Source organism: Perca fluviatilis, chromosome 15, assembly GCF_010015445.1.
Source record: "Perca fluviatilis chromosome 15, GENO_Pfluv_1.0, whole genome shotgun sequence".
NCBI classification, from domain to species: Eukaryota; Metazoa; Chordata; class Actinopteri; order Perciformes; family Percidae; genus Perca; species Perca fluviatilis.
In genome coordinates this window covers 26,055,714-26,075,939 of record NC_053126.1, presented here as the reverse complement: position 1 = coordinate 26,075,939, position 20,226 = coordinate 26,055,714, and the positions used below count along the sequence as shown (strand labels likewise).

The 20,226-nt window shown below is 40.6% G+C and overlaps 1 protein-coding gene across 8 annotated transcripts in view; it reads left to right on the top strand.

The window, feature by feature from the left end:
- Positions 1-20,226, top strand: part of LOC120575026 (histone acetyltransferase KAT7-like) — a 29,192-nt gene that overhangs the window by 1,045 nt on the left and 7,921 nt on the right. Inside the window, exons 1-11 of one of the 8 annotated variants that reach the window (XM_039825602.1) lie at positions 316-880; positions 1,035-1,179; positions 4,167-4,373; positions 11,009-11,290; positions 11,852-11,934; positions 12,394-12,480; positions 14,070-14,168; positions 16,279-16,389; positions 16,516-16,563; positions 17,076-17,267; positions 19,414-19,503. In XM_039825602.1, coding sequence (XP_039681536.1) covers positions 854-880; positions 1,035-1,179; positions 4,167-4,373; positions 11,009-11,290; positions 11,852-11,934; positions 12,394-12,480; positions 14,070-14,168; positions 16,279-16,389; positions 16,516-16,563; positions 17,076-17,267; positions 19,414-19,503 — 1,371 coding nt within the window. In that variant the 5' untranslated portion in view covers positions 316-853. Of the gene's footprint in view, positions 1-313; positions 881-1,034; positions 1,180-4,166; positions 4,374-11,008; positions 11,291-11,851; positions 11,935-12,393; positions 12,481-14,069; positions 14,169-16,278; positions 16,390-16,515; positions 16,564-17,075; positions 17,268-19,413; positions 19,504-20,226 lie in introns of those variants that run through there. The other 7 variants (XM_039825603.1, XM_039825606.1, XM_039825605.1 and 4 more) reach the window with 7 other exon arrangements.

Here is a 20,226-nt window from a genome sequence, read left to right as displayed (position 1 = left end):
CTGTACTTTAGTTCTATCCGTATATGGCTTTAAATCTAAATGTTGATTCATGGTGTAGCTCTCCTCATTTTTATTTTCTTTACTCTGTTTGTCTGTCTCTATCGCGCTGTAAACACATAATTTACCCCCTGGGCATCAATAAAGGGTTATATCATATCGTTCATGTTTTTTCTTGGGTTGCCCAGTGTAAATTAAATGTGTCATATGTAGAAAATAGAAAAATCGGATTGTGAACTAAATATTAAGTGCAATGAATGAAATACAGATAAATAGATATACACATTATTTTTTCGCCAATTATTATACAATTGTAGGTAGCCCTGTAATATCACATTTGGGATAATATTTCAGAGGATGTTGGAGGGGGCCCCCCCAAATAAGCCTGTGTTTTTTGTTCAATGCAAATGACATGTTGGCTACCACTCGAGTTCCCCTTGCCCCACCCATTGGGGTGATCCGTCGCTTCTACGCCTCATCAGCATCACCCCCTTCATCTCGTGTGGCAGGCAGCTAGGCAGCCTGCAATTTTGACAAACAATAAATATGCAGTAAAACAAGTGTATGGGACACTTTTATTGGTTACATTTATTTACTGAGTTTCGTGGGCTCTTATGGTAATGAAAAATTAGTCGACTTATTTGACTACAGACTGGAAATTCACGCGGAAGGTGCACTTAGGCGTTGTGACAACTTGGGGTTGGTACAATACATTCAATCGGCGTTATTCGGGGTCTACACTTGTTGATGCCGATTAGGCTCGTTTTGAGTACTTATTGACAAGTCCATCGTGGCAAGAGGGGGTGCAGAGCCGGAAAGGATGTGGAGAGGGTGATGCTCCTCCCCCCAGTAGGCTATGGGATCTTTGCTGAATTATCCGCTGGTAAAAAAAAAAAAAAATAAACAAAACAAAACAACACAAAGCTTTACTTACATCAGTCCCACAGAATCTCTCTAATTCTTCATCTGATACTGTTTTGGTGAATGTCCAGACTTTCTGTTTAATCACGCAGTTTGCTGATCCATGTTTTTTTTAGAGGACCGCCGGCAGCAGCTCGGACGGGACAGAGGACTCGGATTTTTCCGCCGACCTCGAGCACGTCGAAGCTTCCGAGAGCGCGCACAGGCGCAGCAGCACGCGCCTGACTCGAGCTTCACTGCGCCTCAGCCGGAGCTCACAAGGTAAACATTTGAAGTTTTTTTGAAAAAGAATCCGTTATAGGAGCAACGAATAATCAAATAAATCAGTTATACCAGGCATAGGCAAGAGCAATAGAAAGTTTGGGATGAGAAATGGTGGAATAAGAAACAATATGAGGGACTTTAATAGCATAGACAGGAATAGCCTACATAAATAGCCATATCTAGGCTAGCATGCTAACGTTTTAGTCTCCCATTTTAGTTTGGTAGATCATACATTTACAGTGTTATATTTTCTCTACTATATTGTAACTTCAAAGTGACACCCATGAAGTGTGGCAACGTTTTTATTGGTTTAAGGGAGCACATATCTTAGGAATAACCATGATCACTACACCAGTGTATTTCAGAACTTAGGGTAGACCTTTCCTAGCCTCTTTGACCTCTTATCTTGTGAATGGACTTTAGAAAGTCACAACTACCATTTTCTTGCAATTTTCCGTGTAGGTAGGCTATTATTGAACCTATTTATTAGCCTATTTCACTGTTTTGTTTTCTTCTCTTCACACACATTTTAGTGGTTATGTTTCTCTTTTCCTACATATTTATTCATACCTATTTATTATCAAGCCAGACATTCCTATATATAATATGATTTCATTTATATGTGTCATTTGAATGAGGAAAGACGCTTTAATTCAGGGACCACAGAGAGACTTCAAACCCCCCTCAGTTCAGCAGTACAGCAGGATCTATCTATATATGGGCAAGCCTTAAATGCATGAATGGGTTCAGACAGCCAGACCTCCCCCAACCACAGACTCACAAACTCTACTCCCACCCCCTGTGTGACCTCTTTCTGTTGTGGCTGCCAGAAGGGATTTACAGCAGAGAAAGAAAAGTTGATTCTTTTTCCTCTGCTTTTTGTTACTGAGAGAAGTTGTGTTTGCTCTCCTAGTCCCCGTCGAGGCTTTAGAAAAAGCACAGAGGCTAGTTTTCTCTAAAAAGAAGCGGCATCAGAGGTTCAGTCTTCTTTTCTGTGGCAGGATTAGTCTCTTCATAACCATTGAGGCCATTTGCAACAAGTAACTCTATCTTCTTTCCCATTTCTGCTTGGAGTTGCTTAGTTACAGACTGCCTAGGTTTGAGAAATCAATCTAGAATTTGGAAAACTTAATGCTTCTGTTCAGCAGATTGTAAACTAAAGTTTTTGCAGGACATTTTCTTACAAGTTTCCATGTAGACAATCATAGTAGAAATGATTATTTTCTTTATCATTTATTCTTCTGATTAAGTTGTGTGATTCATCTTTGCTGACATCATCAAATCACTAATGATACTCATTTGACAATAACATGAGACAAAGACTGGCAGCAAATCCTCACAAGTTAGAGGCTGGGAATAGGAAATGTTGTCATTTTTGAATGAAAAAGGACTTAAATTACCAATTGATTATCAAAATAGTTGCCAATTAAAAACCCTCTAAAATTGTAGTTACTTCTCTTCCCCTCTCTTATCTTCATTTCTCATCTCTTCCTCTCTTCTCTTCCTCTCTCTTCACTTCTTCTCTTCCTCTCTCTTCTGTTCCCTTCCCTTCTCTTCTTCCCTTCTCTTCTCTTCCCCTATCCTCTCTCTTCTCTTCCCCTCTCTTTTTCTTCTCTTCCTCTCTCTTCTCTTCCCCTCTTCTCTTTCTCTCTCTCTTCCCCTCTATTTTCTCTTCTGTTTTCTTCCCTTCCGTTCTCTTCCCCTGTCTTCTCTTCCTCTCTCCTCTCCTAAAATTTTCTCGTGATGCAAATGAAACTCTGGGAATGTGGCTGTTTGAGGAACCTTTGTTTTCCAACAACTTTTTAAGACCTCAAACATTACAGTCTGACAGCCTGCGGGCCAGTCTCAGAGAAGCTAGGTGTACCACACTGGGTCACCTGATGAAGCTGACTGCCGCATCTGTTGACGTCTTAAGAGCAAGTAGCAACATCACCTCCATCAGGCTGATCGACAGGGTGGTGAATGAAGTTCGTGCTGCCCTAGAGCAACCTCAGCGAACTGTGGTACAGAATCGGACTCTGTGTGATCAGTGGAGTGAGGGGTGGGAGTACAGTGTCCCCTCTCTGACCATCACCCCAGCTGTGGGGGAGTGGCGGGGGGCAGCAGGCCAGCTACTGTCTTTTTCAACCCCTCACCTGGACAAGTTTCAAGCTGCAGGGAAGAAAGCGCTTTATTACACCTGCATAAAGGTCCTGAACCTGCTGTCTTTGGCTGAGCTGAAGCAGTCGAGGTGGACTCTTATTTTTTTGTTGGTCCAGACGTTTCCCCGAAAGGCAGTTGACATTCCCTGTACAAGCTGCCCGTTGAAAAGCGGGCAGCAGACCTTCACTGGAGGATTGTACATGGGGCTATAGCTACAAACAGATACAGAGTGCACCTAGATTCAGAGCTAGGGGAGGGATGTATATTTTGTCTTCAGGTGGAAATCCTAGCACATTTATTTGTTCAGTGTCCTCGGCTGTCAGATCTGCTAGAGCTTCTTAAAAGGTGGGTTCGGGGTTTTGGGGAGTTTTTTTCTTTGGAATTGTTCATTTACAGAAAGCAAAAAGAGACCGTTCACATTTTATTGAACTTTTTGTTTGCGACGGCAAAGTTTGTCATCTGGCTAACCCGCAGGAACCGGGCTCAGGGTGCTGGTAGTGTAGAGCCAGTGTCGGTTCTGGAAGGACTGGTCAAGGCCCGATTGAGGGTGTAACATTTCTACTACCAGATGATGGACAATTTGCTGGATTTCAGTCATTTGTGGGCTGTAAGGGGGGTGTTCTGCTCCGTGGGGGAGGATGGAGAGTTGGTGGTTAATTTTTGATTAAGAAAAGCACATATTTGTTTGATAGGTTTTGTTGTTGTTGTTTTTTATTTTATTTAGGTTTTATTTAGGTCTTGTTTTTTTGTTTTTGATTTCTGTGATTGTGTATCTTCTCTGAAAATGGTCCAATAAAGGGACTTTGAAAACCTCTCCTCTCCTCTCCTCTCCTCTCCTCTAGATAATTGCAGTTCTCCTGCAGCCCCGGGTCCTGACGAAGGCCTTGATTCGGCAGCCGAGTCGGCCACAGCAGCAGCAGCAGTGGCTGCATCTGTCTTCTCCTCTGGGCGCAGGATCACACGCAGCCAGCAGGGGGCGACAAACACCACAGCCAAAAAATACCCACTGCGTCAGAGCAGGTCGTCTGGCTCAGAAACCGAGGCTAACGGTGAGAGCAGTAGTGTGTACTGTATATTTTAGAAGAAGACAGGAGGAAAGTGAAGAGAGCAGTCAGGAGATAGAGGGAAGGAGGGAGAGGACCAAAGGTAGACTGAAAGGAAAGAACGATGAGTAGATGAAAGGTATGGAAGGGTATGAGATGATTATGATGTTTAGTTTTATTTTGAACATGTTAAAAAATAAAGATAAATAGGAACATGTACAGTTGCAGTTCAGGCAAGAAAACCAACAAAAACAAAATCCTCAGCAAACATATCTTTCAAAATGATTGTAAATGATTCAAATAAGGGAGTAGGAAGAAGTTAAACAAACTTTTTTGGTCCTACCCCCTTTTTCTATGTTTGTACTTAAATAATAGTTAAATACAAAACAATTACATTCTTCACTTCTTTATATATGTATACGCTACCGGTCAAAAGTTTTAGAACACCCCAATTGTTTTTGTTTTTTATTGAAATTTTAGCAGTTCAAGTCCAATGAATAGCTTGAAATTGTACAAAGGTAAGTGGTGAACTACCTGAGGTTAAAAAAAAAAAAAGTAAGGTTACCCAAAACTGAAAAATAATGTACATTTCAGAATTTTACAAAAAGGCCTTTTTCAGGGAACAAGAAATGGGTAAACAATGTAAAGCTGTTCTGCAGCAATGGAGGTTGATCAAGCTTTGAAACAACGTTTCAACTTGTCTGGATTACTTACAACCCCTCTATTTGTAAAAAAGTATTGTTGGAACACACTGTGGTACCATACCCTCGTGAGCATTATATGAACAGTATTGTACTGCAGAAAGTAGTGTGTTGCTATAAAAATGGTGGGAAAAAGGCAATTAACAATGGAAGAGAGACAGACCATCATACCCCTTAGGAACGTTGGTCTTTCCTACAGAGAAGTTGCGAAGAAAGTCAAGGTGTCCGTGAGTACAGTATTCTTCACCATCAAAAGGCACTTAGAAACTGGGGGGAAACTCTGACAGGAAGAGGTCTGGCAGACCCAAAGCCACAACAGAATCAGAAGACAAGTTTCTGAGAGTCAACAGCTTGCGTGATAGGCGGCTCACAGGACAACAGCTTCAAGCACAATAGTGGTCGTAATAAGCAAGTCTCAGTTTCAACTGTAAAGAGAAGACTTCGAGCTGCAGGTTTGATAGGTCGAGTTGCAGCCAAAAAGCCATTGCTGAGACGTCAGAATAAGAAAAAGAGGCTTGCCTGGGCCAAGAAACATCGTCAATGGACTACTGAAGACTGGAAGAAGGTGTTATAGACTGATGAATCAAAATCAAAATTGAAATCTTTGGTTCATCACGCAGGATTTTTGTACGCCGTCGAGTAGGCGAAAGGATGGTTCCTCAGTGTGTGACATCAACTGTCAAACATGGAGGAGGAAGCGTGATGGTCTGGGGCTGTTTTGCTGGATCCAGGGTCGGTGATTTGTACAAAGTGAAAGGCACCCTGAACCAAAATGGCTACCACAGCATTTTGCAGCGCCATGCAGTACCCTCTGGTATGTGCCTAGTTGGTCAGGGGTTCATCCTACAGCAAGATAATGACCCAAAACATAAGTCCAAACTATGCCAGAACTACCTTAGCAAAAAAGAACAAGATGGAGTGGCCAGCACAGTCACCAGACTTAAACCCCATTGAGCTGGTTTGGGATGAACTGGACAGAAAAGTGAAAGCAAAGCAATCTACAAGTGCCACACATTTATGGGAACTTCTGCAACAGAGTTGGGAAGAACTTTCTGAAGAATATTTGATTTCCATTGTAGAAAGAATGCCACGAGTGTGTTCAGCTGTTATATCTGCCAAAGGGGGCTACTTTGATGAGTCCAAAATGTAGAATACATTTTGGTTTATAAATTGATTCCATGATTTCTTTTTTAACTTAAATTGTTCATTTGTTCTATTCTTTCATTTCAGAGTACAATAAGACATTGAACTGCATGAATTTCAATAAAAACCTGGAAAAATTGGGGTGTTCTAAATCTTTTGACCGGTAGTGTATATTCACATACACACACACACACACACACACACACGCATACACACACACGCATACACATTTTTTCCCCAGCTATTCCCTATCAGTGACCATGTTTCATCTGTCAGTTAAGTCAAACCGAATAATAACCCATAAAAACTAGACATAATATTTAATCCCAAAATGTCATATTATACTGTTACAAGCTTTACAAGAAAAAAAAGTTTTGAAAGGTTGAAACTCAATGTTTGAAAGCTGCAGGAACTCAAATTCATCCAGCGCAAGACCCAGCGTCGAGAGTCTGATTCTGGACCACTCCGACCACCCCGACACTGGATCAGCAAACTTTCTGTTGCTGGCGTTACGCAGGTTAGACCCAGTGCTGCCACTGGTGGTTTTGTCTAAAGTGGGTTGAAAAGACGCCTTAGGATGCCTGCTTTTTATTTTTATTTTTTTGAAGTGAGAGTTTTAGAGTTTCAGACCAGAGCTGCGAGACAACACTGCCAACAAAGATGAGTCTGAAATCTGAGTGCAAAAAAATGTCCATTCGCATATTTCAAAACTAGATGTGTTGAAATTAATCAAATAATCGATGCATCGAATCGTGGACATGGACGATGCTGCATCGATAATCGGCAGGCTCATAATCGATTATTTCTGTTTACAATTTAATGTAGGCCTAACAACATTTCTGTTTACATATTCTGTTATGTTTTGCACATTCAGGAAGTGCCATGTGCTCAGTGCTGTAGTTTTATGTATCCAGTTTATTTAGTATTAGAGCACTGCAGAATGTTTTGTTTTTGAAGCTTGAAAAGCTATGAATTAAATATCCTATATGGCTTTAATAGAAAAATGTATTTGACGCATCGAGATATCGAATCGGATTGAATCGCTGACATGATGATCGTAATCGAATCGGGAAATCAGTGAAGATTCGCACCTCTATTCAAAACAAAGATTCGCCCTTTCGAAACTTGCGTTTCAATGTTTCAAAACATTTTCCCAACATATGCACATAAGAGTTTTCAGATCACCATTTACAAGGTTCCAAACCTAGAAGACAAAGTTAATAGATCGGGAGAATAGTGACTCATTTCAAACTCTGAAAATGTGTTGTATTGTAAATAGAGTGCTACAGTTGTGAAGAATGAAAACTCAAATACATTTTTTGCAGAGATTTGAGTTTTGTTTCAGCCTAAAAACATTATGCATCCTTTTAAAACTACATTGTGTAAGAATTTCTCCCATCTAGCGGTGAAATTGTATATGACAACCAACTGAATATTACTTTCTAGCCCCTTCCATTCCGAGCGCGTTCTAACTCCTAACGGTGGCCGTATTATTCCAAGAAGTACGACTTCGTCTGTGAGTGTTCCTTCCAGTGTAATAATAAACAGCTGTAGCTAGTCTGTGTTAGAGCTGCACATGACGTGAGTTATCTGCCAGGGAAATCACGACACATATGATTACGTTTGTTAAAAGGTAGACAATCCTTTTCCATCATTGACGCAAGGAAAAGTATCATAGACGTCGTTCTAGCGTTATGCACAACCATGATATAGTTAGCCAAGCAACTATAAAACTTTGAATTTACACAAATAGGCAGAATTACCTTTTTGAGAAGAAAGCAGGCAACTTCGGTGTCCCTTTTTAAAATCCTTGCTCCTTATGATCTCTTTCCATCTTGGAAAAGCCACTCCAATATTAAATTTGGTTTTGTTGCTTTGCCTGTCGCGTTGTAGTTTTAATTCTCTTTTTAACTTCTTGGCGACTCCGTTACATGTCCTCCCCCTCCCTGGCATTCGTCACAGTGCCACTGAGTTTAAAAGCCTGAAAGGTAGAGGTATGTCCCTCTTTGGGTAATGTATTTTAAAGATGGAGGCGCAACATGGCGGCCGTCATTCGAGCTCGTATATGTATTGATTCTGAATGGCAGATTCTACGAGTACGAGAATACTTTGATTAGTTGGTGGAAGTAATTACACATGAACGAGCACATATTTGTGAAAGAACAAAGGCGTTTTTTCTAAGAATCAACTCAAAACATTACACAATGGAGCTTCAAACTTAGTTTCACTCTAGCAAAAATGGGGTTAGGTTAGAATTTCAACCTTTCAAACCTTTTTTTTCAATTTTTCGAAATATGACATTAATCTAATAGAAGGGCAGAGAAAAGAAAGAATGACGTGAGGGGTAGAGGAGAAGGAGGAGGATGAGCGTCTGTCTGTGTGTTTCATTCATTCATTGCAGTGCCATTCAGCTAATGTCAAGGGCCCTGTCTGTGATCACAGTGTGTTCCTGTTTATAAAGAAGACAAATATGTCTCTGTGCACATCCTGGACTTGTGTTTTTACACAGGGACGAATTATGAATTACCTTACACAGACCAGGATCTGTTGTCTAACTTTAGACACTGCAGGAGGGGGTGATCTGTATCTATTAAAGCAGATCTATCTGCACATACATTGTTTGGATGTTCAGTTGTATAATTTAGTGCCTAAACATTGAGTCATGTTGTGAAACAATATTAAGAGTGATGTCATGGTACACAGTTAAAGACAAGTCATGAATTTTCATCATGTCTATGTCACACAAACCTAGTTTGTTTGTTAACATATTAAAACAAGGAAATAATCATACAGTAGCAAGAGATGTGCAGGTAAAGGTAAAATGGCTTATCGTTTGGCTCCTCTTTGACTCCTCAAAATAACTATAGATCATGGGCTCTAAAAGCGACCCTTGTGGAACACCAGATTTAATGTTAACAAGAGCTAATTCCTCAATAGGTGACAAACTGACCTTGACCATGAGGATAGCTAGAGAGATTATTAGGAATTGTCATTAGCACCAGTGGTTCTTCCATCAGTTATGTTTCAGCTAGGGCTGGGCAATATATTATTATATCGACATTGATATATGAGACTAGATATCGCCTTCAATTTTGGATATCGTAATATCGTGATATGACATAAGTGTTATCTTGTCCTTGTTGTGATGTAATTTTCTAAATTTTCTAGCTGTTTTATTATTTGCCTTTACCCACTTAGTCATTGCATCCACATTATTGATGATTATATATCAAAACTGTCATTGTGTAAATATGTTGTTAAAGCACCAATAGTCAACCATACAAAATCTCCACAATATCGAGATTGATGTATTTGGTCAAAAATATCGTGATGTTTTCCATATCGCCTAGCCCTAGTTTCAGCCACAGATAGTTGGCACTTTTCATGCAATATGAGTGCTCACTGGTTCGGCAAAAAAAAATCAAACTGTAACAGTGTAGTACTCAAATGATCCTTGTCGAAAAATGAACAAATTGTCAAGACCAACAACCCTGATCAGTTGTTGTGATCACAACAAAATAACTGAGTTTGTCATAGGTTGTCATGGAGGGATTTGTCACCTACCAATCCCTCCATGGCCTGACCCCACAGTACCTCTCTGACATCCTCCATCCATACACCCCACCCTGAAACCTGCGGTCCTCAGACGCTGGCCTGCTCTGCATTTCCCACACCAGACTCTGTACCTTTGGAGATACAGCCTTTAGTGTTGCAGCCTTATCCCTCTGGAACACCCTCCCTTGCAGATATCCGAAATGCTACATCCCTGGACATTTAAAAAAAACTCAAACTCAAACACCACCTGTTCACCACAGCCTACAACCTCGCTTAGCTCAACTTAGTCACAGTAATTTCTGTGTCCTTGGGTTTCATGAAAGGCGCTATATAAATAAAAGGTATTATTATTATTATTATTATTATAGGTACCTCTTTGTGTCTTTGTTTGCTTGTTTGTCTACCTGCAGGGTTTATCAGGGAAGTGACTCACTTTAAATGCAAGTTGGTGTTAGGAAAGATGTTTTGGGGTGTAACACAAAGTTGAGTTAAGAAATTGTTTAGCATTGGCAGAGGTTTGCAATCTCTGCGAAGTTAAATTTAAAAAGAATTGCCTGAAATCTTAAATAGTCCAATGTGACTGGATAAACAGGAGAGGAAATGGGCTGCAAAATGTCCCATTCGCCTGCCTCTCTGAGCTCAGGCAATGGTCTTCTGCTGCAGTAACATCTGTCTTTACTATTGGATTTCTCTGCTGGCAGCCACTGCTGGAGGGTGTTAACTGTATCTGTATGTGGTCACATTTTCAGTCTACAGAGACTTCCCTTAAGATAGATTTTGGCAATAGAGATAGAAAAGGGATTTAAAAAAAATGCAAGAATATTAAGCCTACTTAGGGATATACAGATTTTTAATGCGCAATTTTTGTTTTCTGTCAGTGCTGCTGTTGCTGTACTGCTGTTTTCCAACCCACAGGAGTTGTATTTAGTCCACCATTTGTTAACCTGCATGAAAGCCATTATTGAACATTCTGTTGTTTTGTGCTGGGACAACTTTCCCTCTGGATAAGCCAAAACAACAGTTCATCTACCCCATAATTGTACCAAGCCTTTAAAATTAGATCATTAGGGTACATATTTATTATCTCTATGATGATCAGTCATTTGAAAATATAAAACTTGTGCACTCTTTGACTTGCTATATTCAGTTAAAACCACAGATTTATGCAGGAGTTGTACGTTTATACACCGCATTCTTGCAATCCTTCCCTCTAATTCCCTCTGTCCTGATTATCTCATGCAGACCAGAAGCAGGGGGCGGACCGGGACGAGACCCCTCCCCGGACCCCGACAGGCAACGCCCCCTCCTCAGAGTCAGACATCGAGGTTTCCAGTCACAGCAACGACCTTGTGTCTTCTAGCAACGATATTGTAGTTTCACAAGAGGAGGACGAGAGATTGGCCAAAGAGCTGTCACTCAAAGAGGCCGCCGCCCATGACCTTTCCCACCGGCCCAAACGACGACGCTTCCACGAGAGCTACAACTTCAACATGAAGTGCCCCACACCTGGGTGCAACTCATTGGGTGAGGGCAGAAACACCAACAGTATTTCATTGGATCAGATGTCCTGCTCCTATGCACCCGCCCTTAGCTCTTTCCCTCTCGGTCTCCCTTCCCCTTTCTCCATTAAATTCAATTTTATTTACTGTGTGAAATCATAACAGAAGTTATGTCAGGACACTTTACAGATAGAGTAGGTCTAGACCACACTCTATAATTTACAAAGACCCAACAATTCCGCCCAAGAGCAAGCATTTGGTGTGCCAGTGGCTAGGAAAAATTTCCTTTTAAACAGGCAGAAACCAGGCTCTTGGTGGGTGGCCGGTTAGGACACAGAGACACTGGATACAGATATACAGAAATATGATTCATAATAATTACAGTTACTAATAATTATAATTACAAACAGTTGGTATGATGAACAGTGACACTTATTGTAACAATTAGGATAGTAGATCAATGACTAGCAATAATAGTACTAGCAGTGCAGGGCGTAGCAGGGCGTCGAGCAGGACCACGGCAGCAGCTGCAAACACGATCCAGTTGCAAACCCCAATCCAATTCTCCTTCTCTTTTCTCTCTCAGGTCATCTAACAGGGAGGCATGAGAGACATTTCTCCATATCAGGATGTCCTCTCTACCATAATCTCTCCGCTGATGAATGCAAGGTACAACAAACGCACACACACATACACACAGGGTAAGAAGTGAGTGTGAAACCACTACGCCGAATGCTATTTTAAAACAGAAACATTTCCCACAGGAAGCTCTGACCATTTTATGTGTTTTCTGTCATCTTACAGTATTTAGTTCTGTTATGTGTTTTGTTGTGACAAAATCTGCCACATTGGAGTAAAAAAAAAAAAAGTCCCATCCTTGCTTCAGTTACTTCTTTGTAGCTTTTATGATATACCTTATTAGTCATACCAAGTTTCCACTGTGGGAACATCTCAGCCACCACACTGTGACCAAGTGTCCAGTGGATGAAACTGAAGGAAACTCACAGACTCAAATTGAAGTTGTCAAGCTGCGAAGCCTCCCAGGAACACGGAGGTGGTTGCTGCAATTTTTCCGCTGTGGGGGTGGTTGTGAGTCGTTGGTGGTAGACAGTGTTGATGTTTTGTTAGGGCAAGGCATCGACGCGCGATAAACAGGCCGAGGAAAGGACGCTGTCACACCGCCAGGACGAGAACAGACACTCCACAAGAAACCAGGTAACACACACACACACATACACACATACATACATACATACATACATACATACACACACATATATATATATATATATATATATATATATATATATATATATATATATATATAGCAAGTGCATCAGACAAGCATAACACATGGTGACACATGCTCACACCTAAAACATACATGCACAAGGAAGTTTTCCTCACCAGCCGAGGTTTCTCCCTAAAAGGACGTTTTTCCTCGCCGCTGTCGCACTAAATGTTTGCTCTCGGGGGAATTACTGGAATTGTTGGGTCTTTGTAAATTATAGAGTGTGGTCTAGACCTACTCTATCTGTAAAGTGTCTCAAGATAACTCTTATGATTATGTTATGTTATGATTTGATAATATAAATACAATTGAATTGAATATACTGTATACATATACTGTCTTTCTGTGGGTACAGAATATCAGGAAAACATATTCTCTTTATCAACTGAACAAAGCAAGTGAATCCAGGTGAAAGCTATGACCCTTCCTCAGTTTCACCTGTCCGATTTGCTTCATCATGAACTGAAGGTCTGTGTGTATGAAGGGGAATTCCCACACACTGCAGCATAACTCTTAAAGCAGAGAGGTGATTCCTCAATATAGCAGGGCCAGAGGCAAAGTGATGAAGGGCTGCTGTTGGTTGAGTCACAGTGAGTGTGACAGGGCTTGTCCTGGTCTGATGTGTTTAGTTTATATGACAGGGACAGTGCTCATTGATCAATAAACAAAAAAGACTGTAAATGAGCCAGATTTGGCCTAAAAAGCTGATTTTCCATCCATTGTCCCTGGCCAGATGTTAAAAGGGAACCCTAAAACAGAATAACATTACATATTTTATGAAATTCATATAGGCAGGATAAAATGATCTATATATATTTTATCCAAGAGTGGTACATTGCCTTTTTGAAGGGAACACACTCACAGATTTTGGTACATTGAAGTTAATCAGAATCAGCTTTATTTGCCAGGTATGAGGACACATACGAGGAATTTTGCTTTGGATTATACAAGACAATGAGATAATAAGACAATGATAAGATGATCAGTTTAGCCACGCTGCAAAATGGCTTATTGTGTTGGTATGTTTGCAAGAGTATGGATCACTGTATCCTCAGCATATGGCAAATAATTTAAATACACATAAAAGTGGCCCGAGTATAGCTTCCTGTGGGACGCCAGTATAGGTGTTTAAAGGCAGGGGACTTACTTTCAGGGTCCAAAATTAGCACACGCCGAATGCGAGTAAAGATCTACGTTGGCGAATAAAATAAATGAAGTCAGTTGCTGAAATAGGGCTACTTCACTAAAAACTCATGACTACAACACATCACTTGATTGACCACGTTTTATTTTGCTTTGACTCTGCACACTGGTGGAGGCATGCCACGTGTTACTGTCAATAATTGCATCGCAATTTGAATGACCCTCGCTGTCCACTGTTGCTACGGTTACGCTTACTTTATCCAGCTCGCTAGTCAAGCAGTGATAAAATATCTATACTTGTATTAATGGGAATTTATATAACTCAGCAAGACATTTTTGTTTAAGTGTGTTTGTGTCTGTGTGGTTCCAGGCCCCGACAGAGCGTCAGCTGCGCTACAAGGAGAAGGTGACGGAGCTGAGGAGGAAGAGGAATTCAAGCCTCAATAAGGAGCAGAAGGAGAAGCACATGGTAAGTGGGTGAGAAATGAATGCGTTTACAATACTTAGTGGTGGTATTCAGATCCTTTTTACTGTAGTAAAAGTACCAAACTGTAAAAAATACTCTAGTAAAAGTCCTGCATTGAAGAGGTCATTCAAGTAAAAGTATCTATGTATCATCAGGAAAATGGACAAAGTATTCAAAGTAAAAGTACTCAATGCAGAAACCTCCTCACATTTTAGAAACTGGAAACTATCAAAACACTTGTGTCAATCAACTAAGTTTTTTCTAAACTTTTCAGGACTTGTAGGCCTGTTTATTGTATTGGTAGCTTAAAGGAATATTTCACCATTGGAAAGAGGAATATATATTTAAATTGGGTCACTTATGTAGTAGAAATGTGAAATTCTTTTAGAAATTGGTGGTTTCTAGGCGGAGAAAAGCCAGAAAAATGTGTTTTTGGCTCATGTGGATGAAAGACACCAAATCCCAGAATGCACTTGCTTCGCTGCTTTAGCGTCGACTCCCAAGCCACGCCTACCCTTTACAGACAGACAGTGAGGCGATCAACTCAACAATTGTGTGTTTTATTGTCATTTCAACCATATACACGAAAAAACTTTTCACCGTGACTCAAGTGGTGTTACACATTTAAAACATATACTTTTTTGCCACAGCTGATAGATTGATTGATAGCTCCAGAGTGAACAGAACTGTGTCCATGGCAATGCTCTGCTATGCATGGCAACAGTGTGTTATCCTTAGCAGCGGTCTGTTATCAAGAAATAACAGACCGCATTCTACATTAGAATTCAACCAAGCCATGTAATAAAAGAAGGCTAACACATAGCTACTAGCTTTAGCTCTTGGTGGGCTGTGGTATAAGCATTGAGTATAAACACAGCCGTAAATTTGCGTGGGATGTAGAATGGTCGGCATTTTACAGTCACAAACTCCACCAGCAGTTAGCAGTTAGTTGGATACAAATCACCCCATTTCTGCAACAGGCAGTGCGTGTTAACACAGCCCACCTCCACTAGTAGTCTTACCCGGTGGCAGAGCAGCAGGCTGGATTGTCCACAGCAATATTTACACAACAACAAAAACACAGCACAGCAGTCTCTGAACTCGCGTTGGGAGTTTCGTTGAAGTTGGATGTAGTCCAGTTTGTTTAATGAGCGGACACTTGCAAGCAGGATTGGTGGAACAGGTGGCCGGCTAGCGTTAGCTTTCCACCGGCACACTCTTTTTTTCTTTCCCCCCCCCCCCCCCCTGATGAGGTCCGTTTACCGGCCAGAGGCATCGAGCACCACCTCTGGTCTCCATGCAGGCGAAGCTCGCGTAGTGTGTTGAGTATTGCGTCTGTAATAAAGTGTCCTGCATATTCTCCGATCTGTACCAATCTATCCCGGTGGTACACGTGTGCGGTAGTTTGAATGCACATAATTGTTGTTCTAAAATTTCCTTCGGGATGAACAGTTTCTGCTGAGAAGCTAAGCGAGGATTCAAGATGGCTGACACTCGTTTTTTTCCTCGGCAATCTCTGGAAAAAGCCGACAGTCCAACCCCCTATGGGCTATGCGGAAGTGGCTCCTAATACTGGCTGTAGTCTTTTGCCTCTGGGCAAAAAAGTCTCAGATGATGCAAAAATCGTCATTTTGCGTCATCTGAGGCTTTTGTCCAGACCCACAATACAGAGATCTCCCCTCTCAGGGGGACATGAGGGAGGGAAGCACAGTCATTCAAAAATACTACCGGGTTTCTACTCATACAAAGCTTAATGCTAAATCGGTGAAGTTTCCCTTTAATTTATAATAAAACCTAATTTTTTACTATAGTAACTAAAGCTGTCAGATTAATGTAGTCGAGTAAAAAGTCTAATATTTTTCTCTGTAATGTAGTAGAAGAAGAAAGTGGAATGAAAAGAAAAAGCTGAAGTAAAGTGCAAGTACCTCAAATTTGTAAATGACTTAATTCATTTTTCAATTCAATTTTATTTATAGTGTCAGGTGTAATCTCAGGACACTTTGCAGATAGAGTAGGTCTAGACCACGCTCAAAACAATTCCAGCCACGGACAATACTCCTTCATAAACCTCTCCCCTTCCCGTACTATATTTTGACCTTCTTTGTTTCTCCAGGAGCACCGTCAGAGCCACAGAGCTAGCAGGGAGCCGCTGCTGGAGAACATCACCAGCGACTACGACCTCGAGCTGTTCAGGAAAGCGCAGGCACGTGCCTCGGAGGACCTTGTAAGAGAGAAAACTCATCATCACGTCCCTCCCTTACTCTTTCCTCCTTCCCTTTGTTTTTATTGTTCCCCCCCCCCCCACCCCCCTCCCCTTTTTCTGCATTATTCCTCTTCTTCTCTGTTTCAGTCAGCAAACCCTCCTCTGCAGCCACATGAGGAGTCTGAGATATTTTTGGTAGTTTGGACGATCACTTCCTGTTATTCTGTGTTTGTTTCTTCTTCTGCTCTGTTACTTTGTGACCCATTCAGATGAGAAGGCATTGTTATTTTCAATCAGGCTTGCTCTTAACAATCACATTGATGGTTCTATGTTTTTAGTCGGTTTAACTACAAATGGCATACACTTATATACTTATTCTAAATAAAAGCCATCTTGAAAAACATATAAAAAAAATTTAATATAATATAGGTATCCATCAGTAAACATTCTTTCTTTGTCAAAATAAAGTTGTCATTGCCTGGTAATGCAGCTAATTTTTTACTTAAAATTCACTTGCCCCTGATTCAAGGCCTTACGTTACATTTATACCATTTGGTTCACCAGATTCTCTTCCCTGAATAATTGGGATATTTCCTCTTTCTCCTCTCTCCCCTCTGCCTGCTTGCCTGTCCTCTCTTCTTGTACTCTTTTGTACCTTTTCACTTCCTTTCCCCATCTCCCTTTCCCTCCTTTCCTGGCCTGTATAGGAGAAACTTCGTCTGGCCGGCCAGGTGTCGGAGGGCAGCAACATGATAAAGACCATCGTGTTTGGCCGCTACGAGCTCGACACATGGTACCATTCTCCATACCCAGAGGAATACGCCCGCCTGGGGAGGCTCTACATGTGCGAGTTTTGCCTTAAGTACATGAAGAGCCAGACCATTCTGCGCAGGCACATGGTAAGACAGCTTTTTCTATGGGGCATATGCACGTTCTTAAAGGGTAATTTCGGGGGTTTTCAACCTGGACCCTATTTATTTTTTTGTGTGTGTAAGTGACTGATGGGAACAACAATCTTTGAAATTGGTCCCGTATTAAGCGAGATTGCTGTAACCGGCAGCCACAGACCAAGCTGCAATGTAATCCTATAGGGCAAATGTGCGTTGTCAATTTTGTTTTCTAAAAGTGCTGTTTTTGCCGCTAACAGGCTCGGATTATTATTCTAAGTGTCTGACAACATTATGGAAATGATCCCTACAGAGGTAGGCATTTTTAAAACCTCTTTAAGACCTTTTTGTTTATCCAGAAACTGCTCATGATCATTAGCACAAACCCCCCCCAGACTCCATTTAAAAAAAAACAATACTTTTAGCGTGTATAGAGCATGTATAGAACGTATTTTCACATGAATATTGGTAAACTATGTGTTTATTTCAACCAAAACTAGAGTCGTGATTGTTGTTAAAGTGGAAAGACGAACCAAAACGGCTTGTCATAGTTTTATTTAGTGTCTGTCAACTTTGAATGAAGTGTATTTATTATGCTAAAATTACAGTTTATTTACGTTGAATCTGGTGGCGTTAGCTAACCCAATTTCACGGCTGTTTTTAAAAAGGATCTTACTCTTTAACAGAAAGGTTTGTAGGGATCCTTTCCATATTGTTGTCAGACACTTAGAACAATAATCTGAGCATGTCAGCGGCAAAACAAGCACTTTTGTGAACGTAAATAGAGCCGTGCACAATTTCCCTATTAACTTACATTGTAGCTTGTTTGGCTGACTGCCGAAAGCAGCAATCTTGCTTAACCAATGTCTGGACTGGACCAATGTCAAAGATCGTTGTTTCCATTAGTCACTTAAACACAAAAACAGGAAAATAGGGTCCAGGTTGAAATAAACTGGTTACCCTTTAAAAATGAGGGAATGGCTGTGTCTGAAATCAACTGCTAACAATCCCATAATGCAATGCTTCACATTTTAAAGATGTGAACCATTATTATTGTTTGATAGACAGTCTAGCTAGTTTTCTTACTTGCAATTCCTCCAAGTGACACTATTGGACTCAACAACATGTCCAATGTCAGATTAATACAGAGCGGGGCTGATTCCAATCACACAAAACTTTTAATTTTGCTAGTTTATGCGTAGTTTCACAAACTTCAAGAGCTCCATGTTCAAACAGAAATGGTATTTTTTATATTTAGTTTTCTTGTTCATCCCACATATTATAAGGGAAAAAAACACAACAAAAACACTGCTTAATATTGCAAATTCTCCCAGGTGTAGTTAGGGAGCGGGACTTTATCTTAGCTTATTAACTGTCACTGATCGATAACCAAAAAGATTACAGCTTCCAGTCAGTGATGTTGATGATTCAAAATGAAAATGGACTGTGGCACAAAATGAGGCTGGGCGATTGCCTTAGTTCCAACTATAACCTTACTATCTCAATGCCTAAGGCTATTCATCATCTTATTCCTAAACCATGCAGACTCTATTTAGATAGACTGTATAACTTTGCTCTTCTAATGTAGTTCACACCGTTTCTATATTGGAGTGAGAGAAGCGAAAAGAGGACCTTTCACCGGACTCTGTGCTCTGCTGAACTTAATTTTTTGGAGCTTGGATGGCAATCAAAAACAACACTGTTGTCTGTAGAAGACTGTGGCAGCTTTTGCAGTATTAAAAAGAGAATTTGAATTTTGAAAATAAATAAACAGTCCTCGGGGATTAAACCTTTTTACACTTAGCACATACTCTAGCATGGTTTAAAGGGGCCCTTCACCAATATTACACATAAAGGTTTGTCTAAGATTAAGGCATTTATTAAGCATGGAGCATCCAGTGGTTTTGGAACCCATACTAGGGACTAAAAGTCAGAATATATCTGTGCCTCTGTGACTTTGATTTTGACTATTCTTATTAAATCTCTTGTGAGCCCCTCATCTTACTTTAGCAAAATACTACTACAGATGTGCATTACACCTTGAAAAACATTTTTTATGTACGTAGAATGACCACTATGTGAAACTAAGAGTGAAATGTTTTACTAAGTAGTATATAAACGATCCTGTGCATCTTTCCCTTATCTCTGTTTCGTAAAGGCCAAGTGTGTGTGGAAGCACCCTCCAGGCGACGAGATCTACAGGAAGGGGAACATCTCTGTCTTTGAGGTGGACGGAAAGAAGAACAAGGTAAAAGAGTGCTGCACAGCTCCTCCTGAGCTTCCCCTAGAAGGTCCAGGAATCACTGGGCCTAATGCAAGAACATTTTCGTATTAAAGGGCCCTTACTTTTTTCCTTGAGGTTTTTCTCTCCCAAGTCAGACTCACCGAACTCCTAACTGCACAAACAGAAATTACTTGTTTCAACTTGATAATGATGAACGCCACCTGTTCATGAGAAGGTGTGCGATTAGTAGATTTGGTCATCAGGATGGACAGTGTTATATAGGGCTACCTGTTCTGCTTTGTTACAACATTACACATGTAATAGTATCAATAGTCTTATTTAGGCCTGTAACAATTATTGCATAATTGCCTAATTATCTTTTTTTTGTATGCGTAATTGCGTTGTCTTTGTTTAAAGAAACGCTAACATTAGCAATGTCTTAATGGGTATGACTGTTGATGGTCATTTTTGATTTTGTTTAGATATGCCAAATCGTAATTCTAAAAGTAATTATTGGTCGGACTGTTGAGCTAAAACTATGCTAGCGGCAGCTGTCACTTGGGTTAGGGAACTTGCCATAGCAACTCCAGACATAATAATAATAATAAAAAATAAAAGTGTTTTTTTTTTTTTCTGTAGTGAAAGAGGCATACTATCTGTACATAACTCGTACCAAAAGTCTGGATCACTTGTGAATTTCATTCATAGCTAAAAGATGAGAGAATTGGTGAACAAACAGGTTTTGTT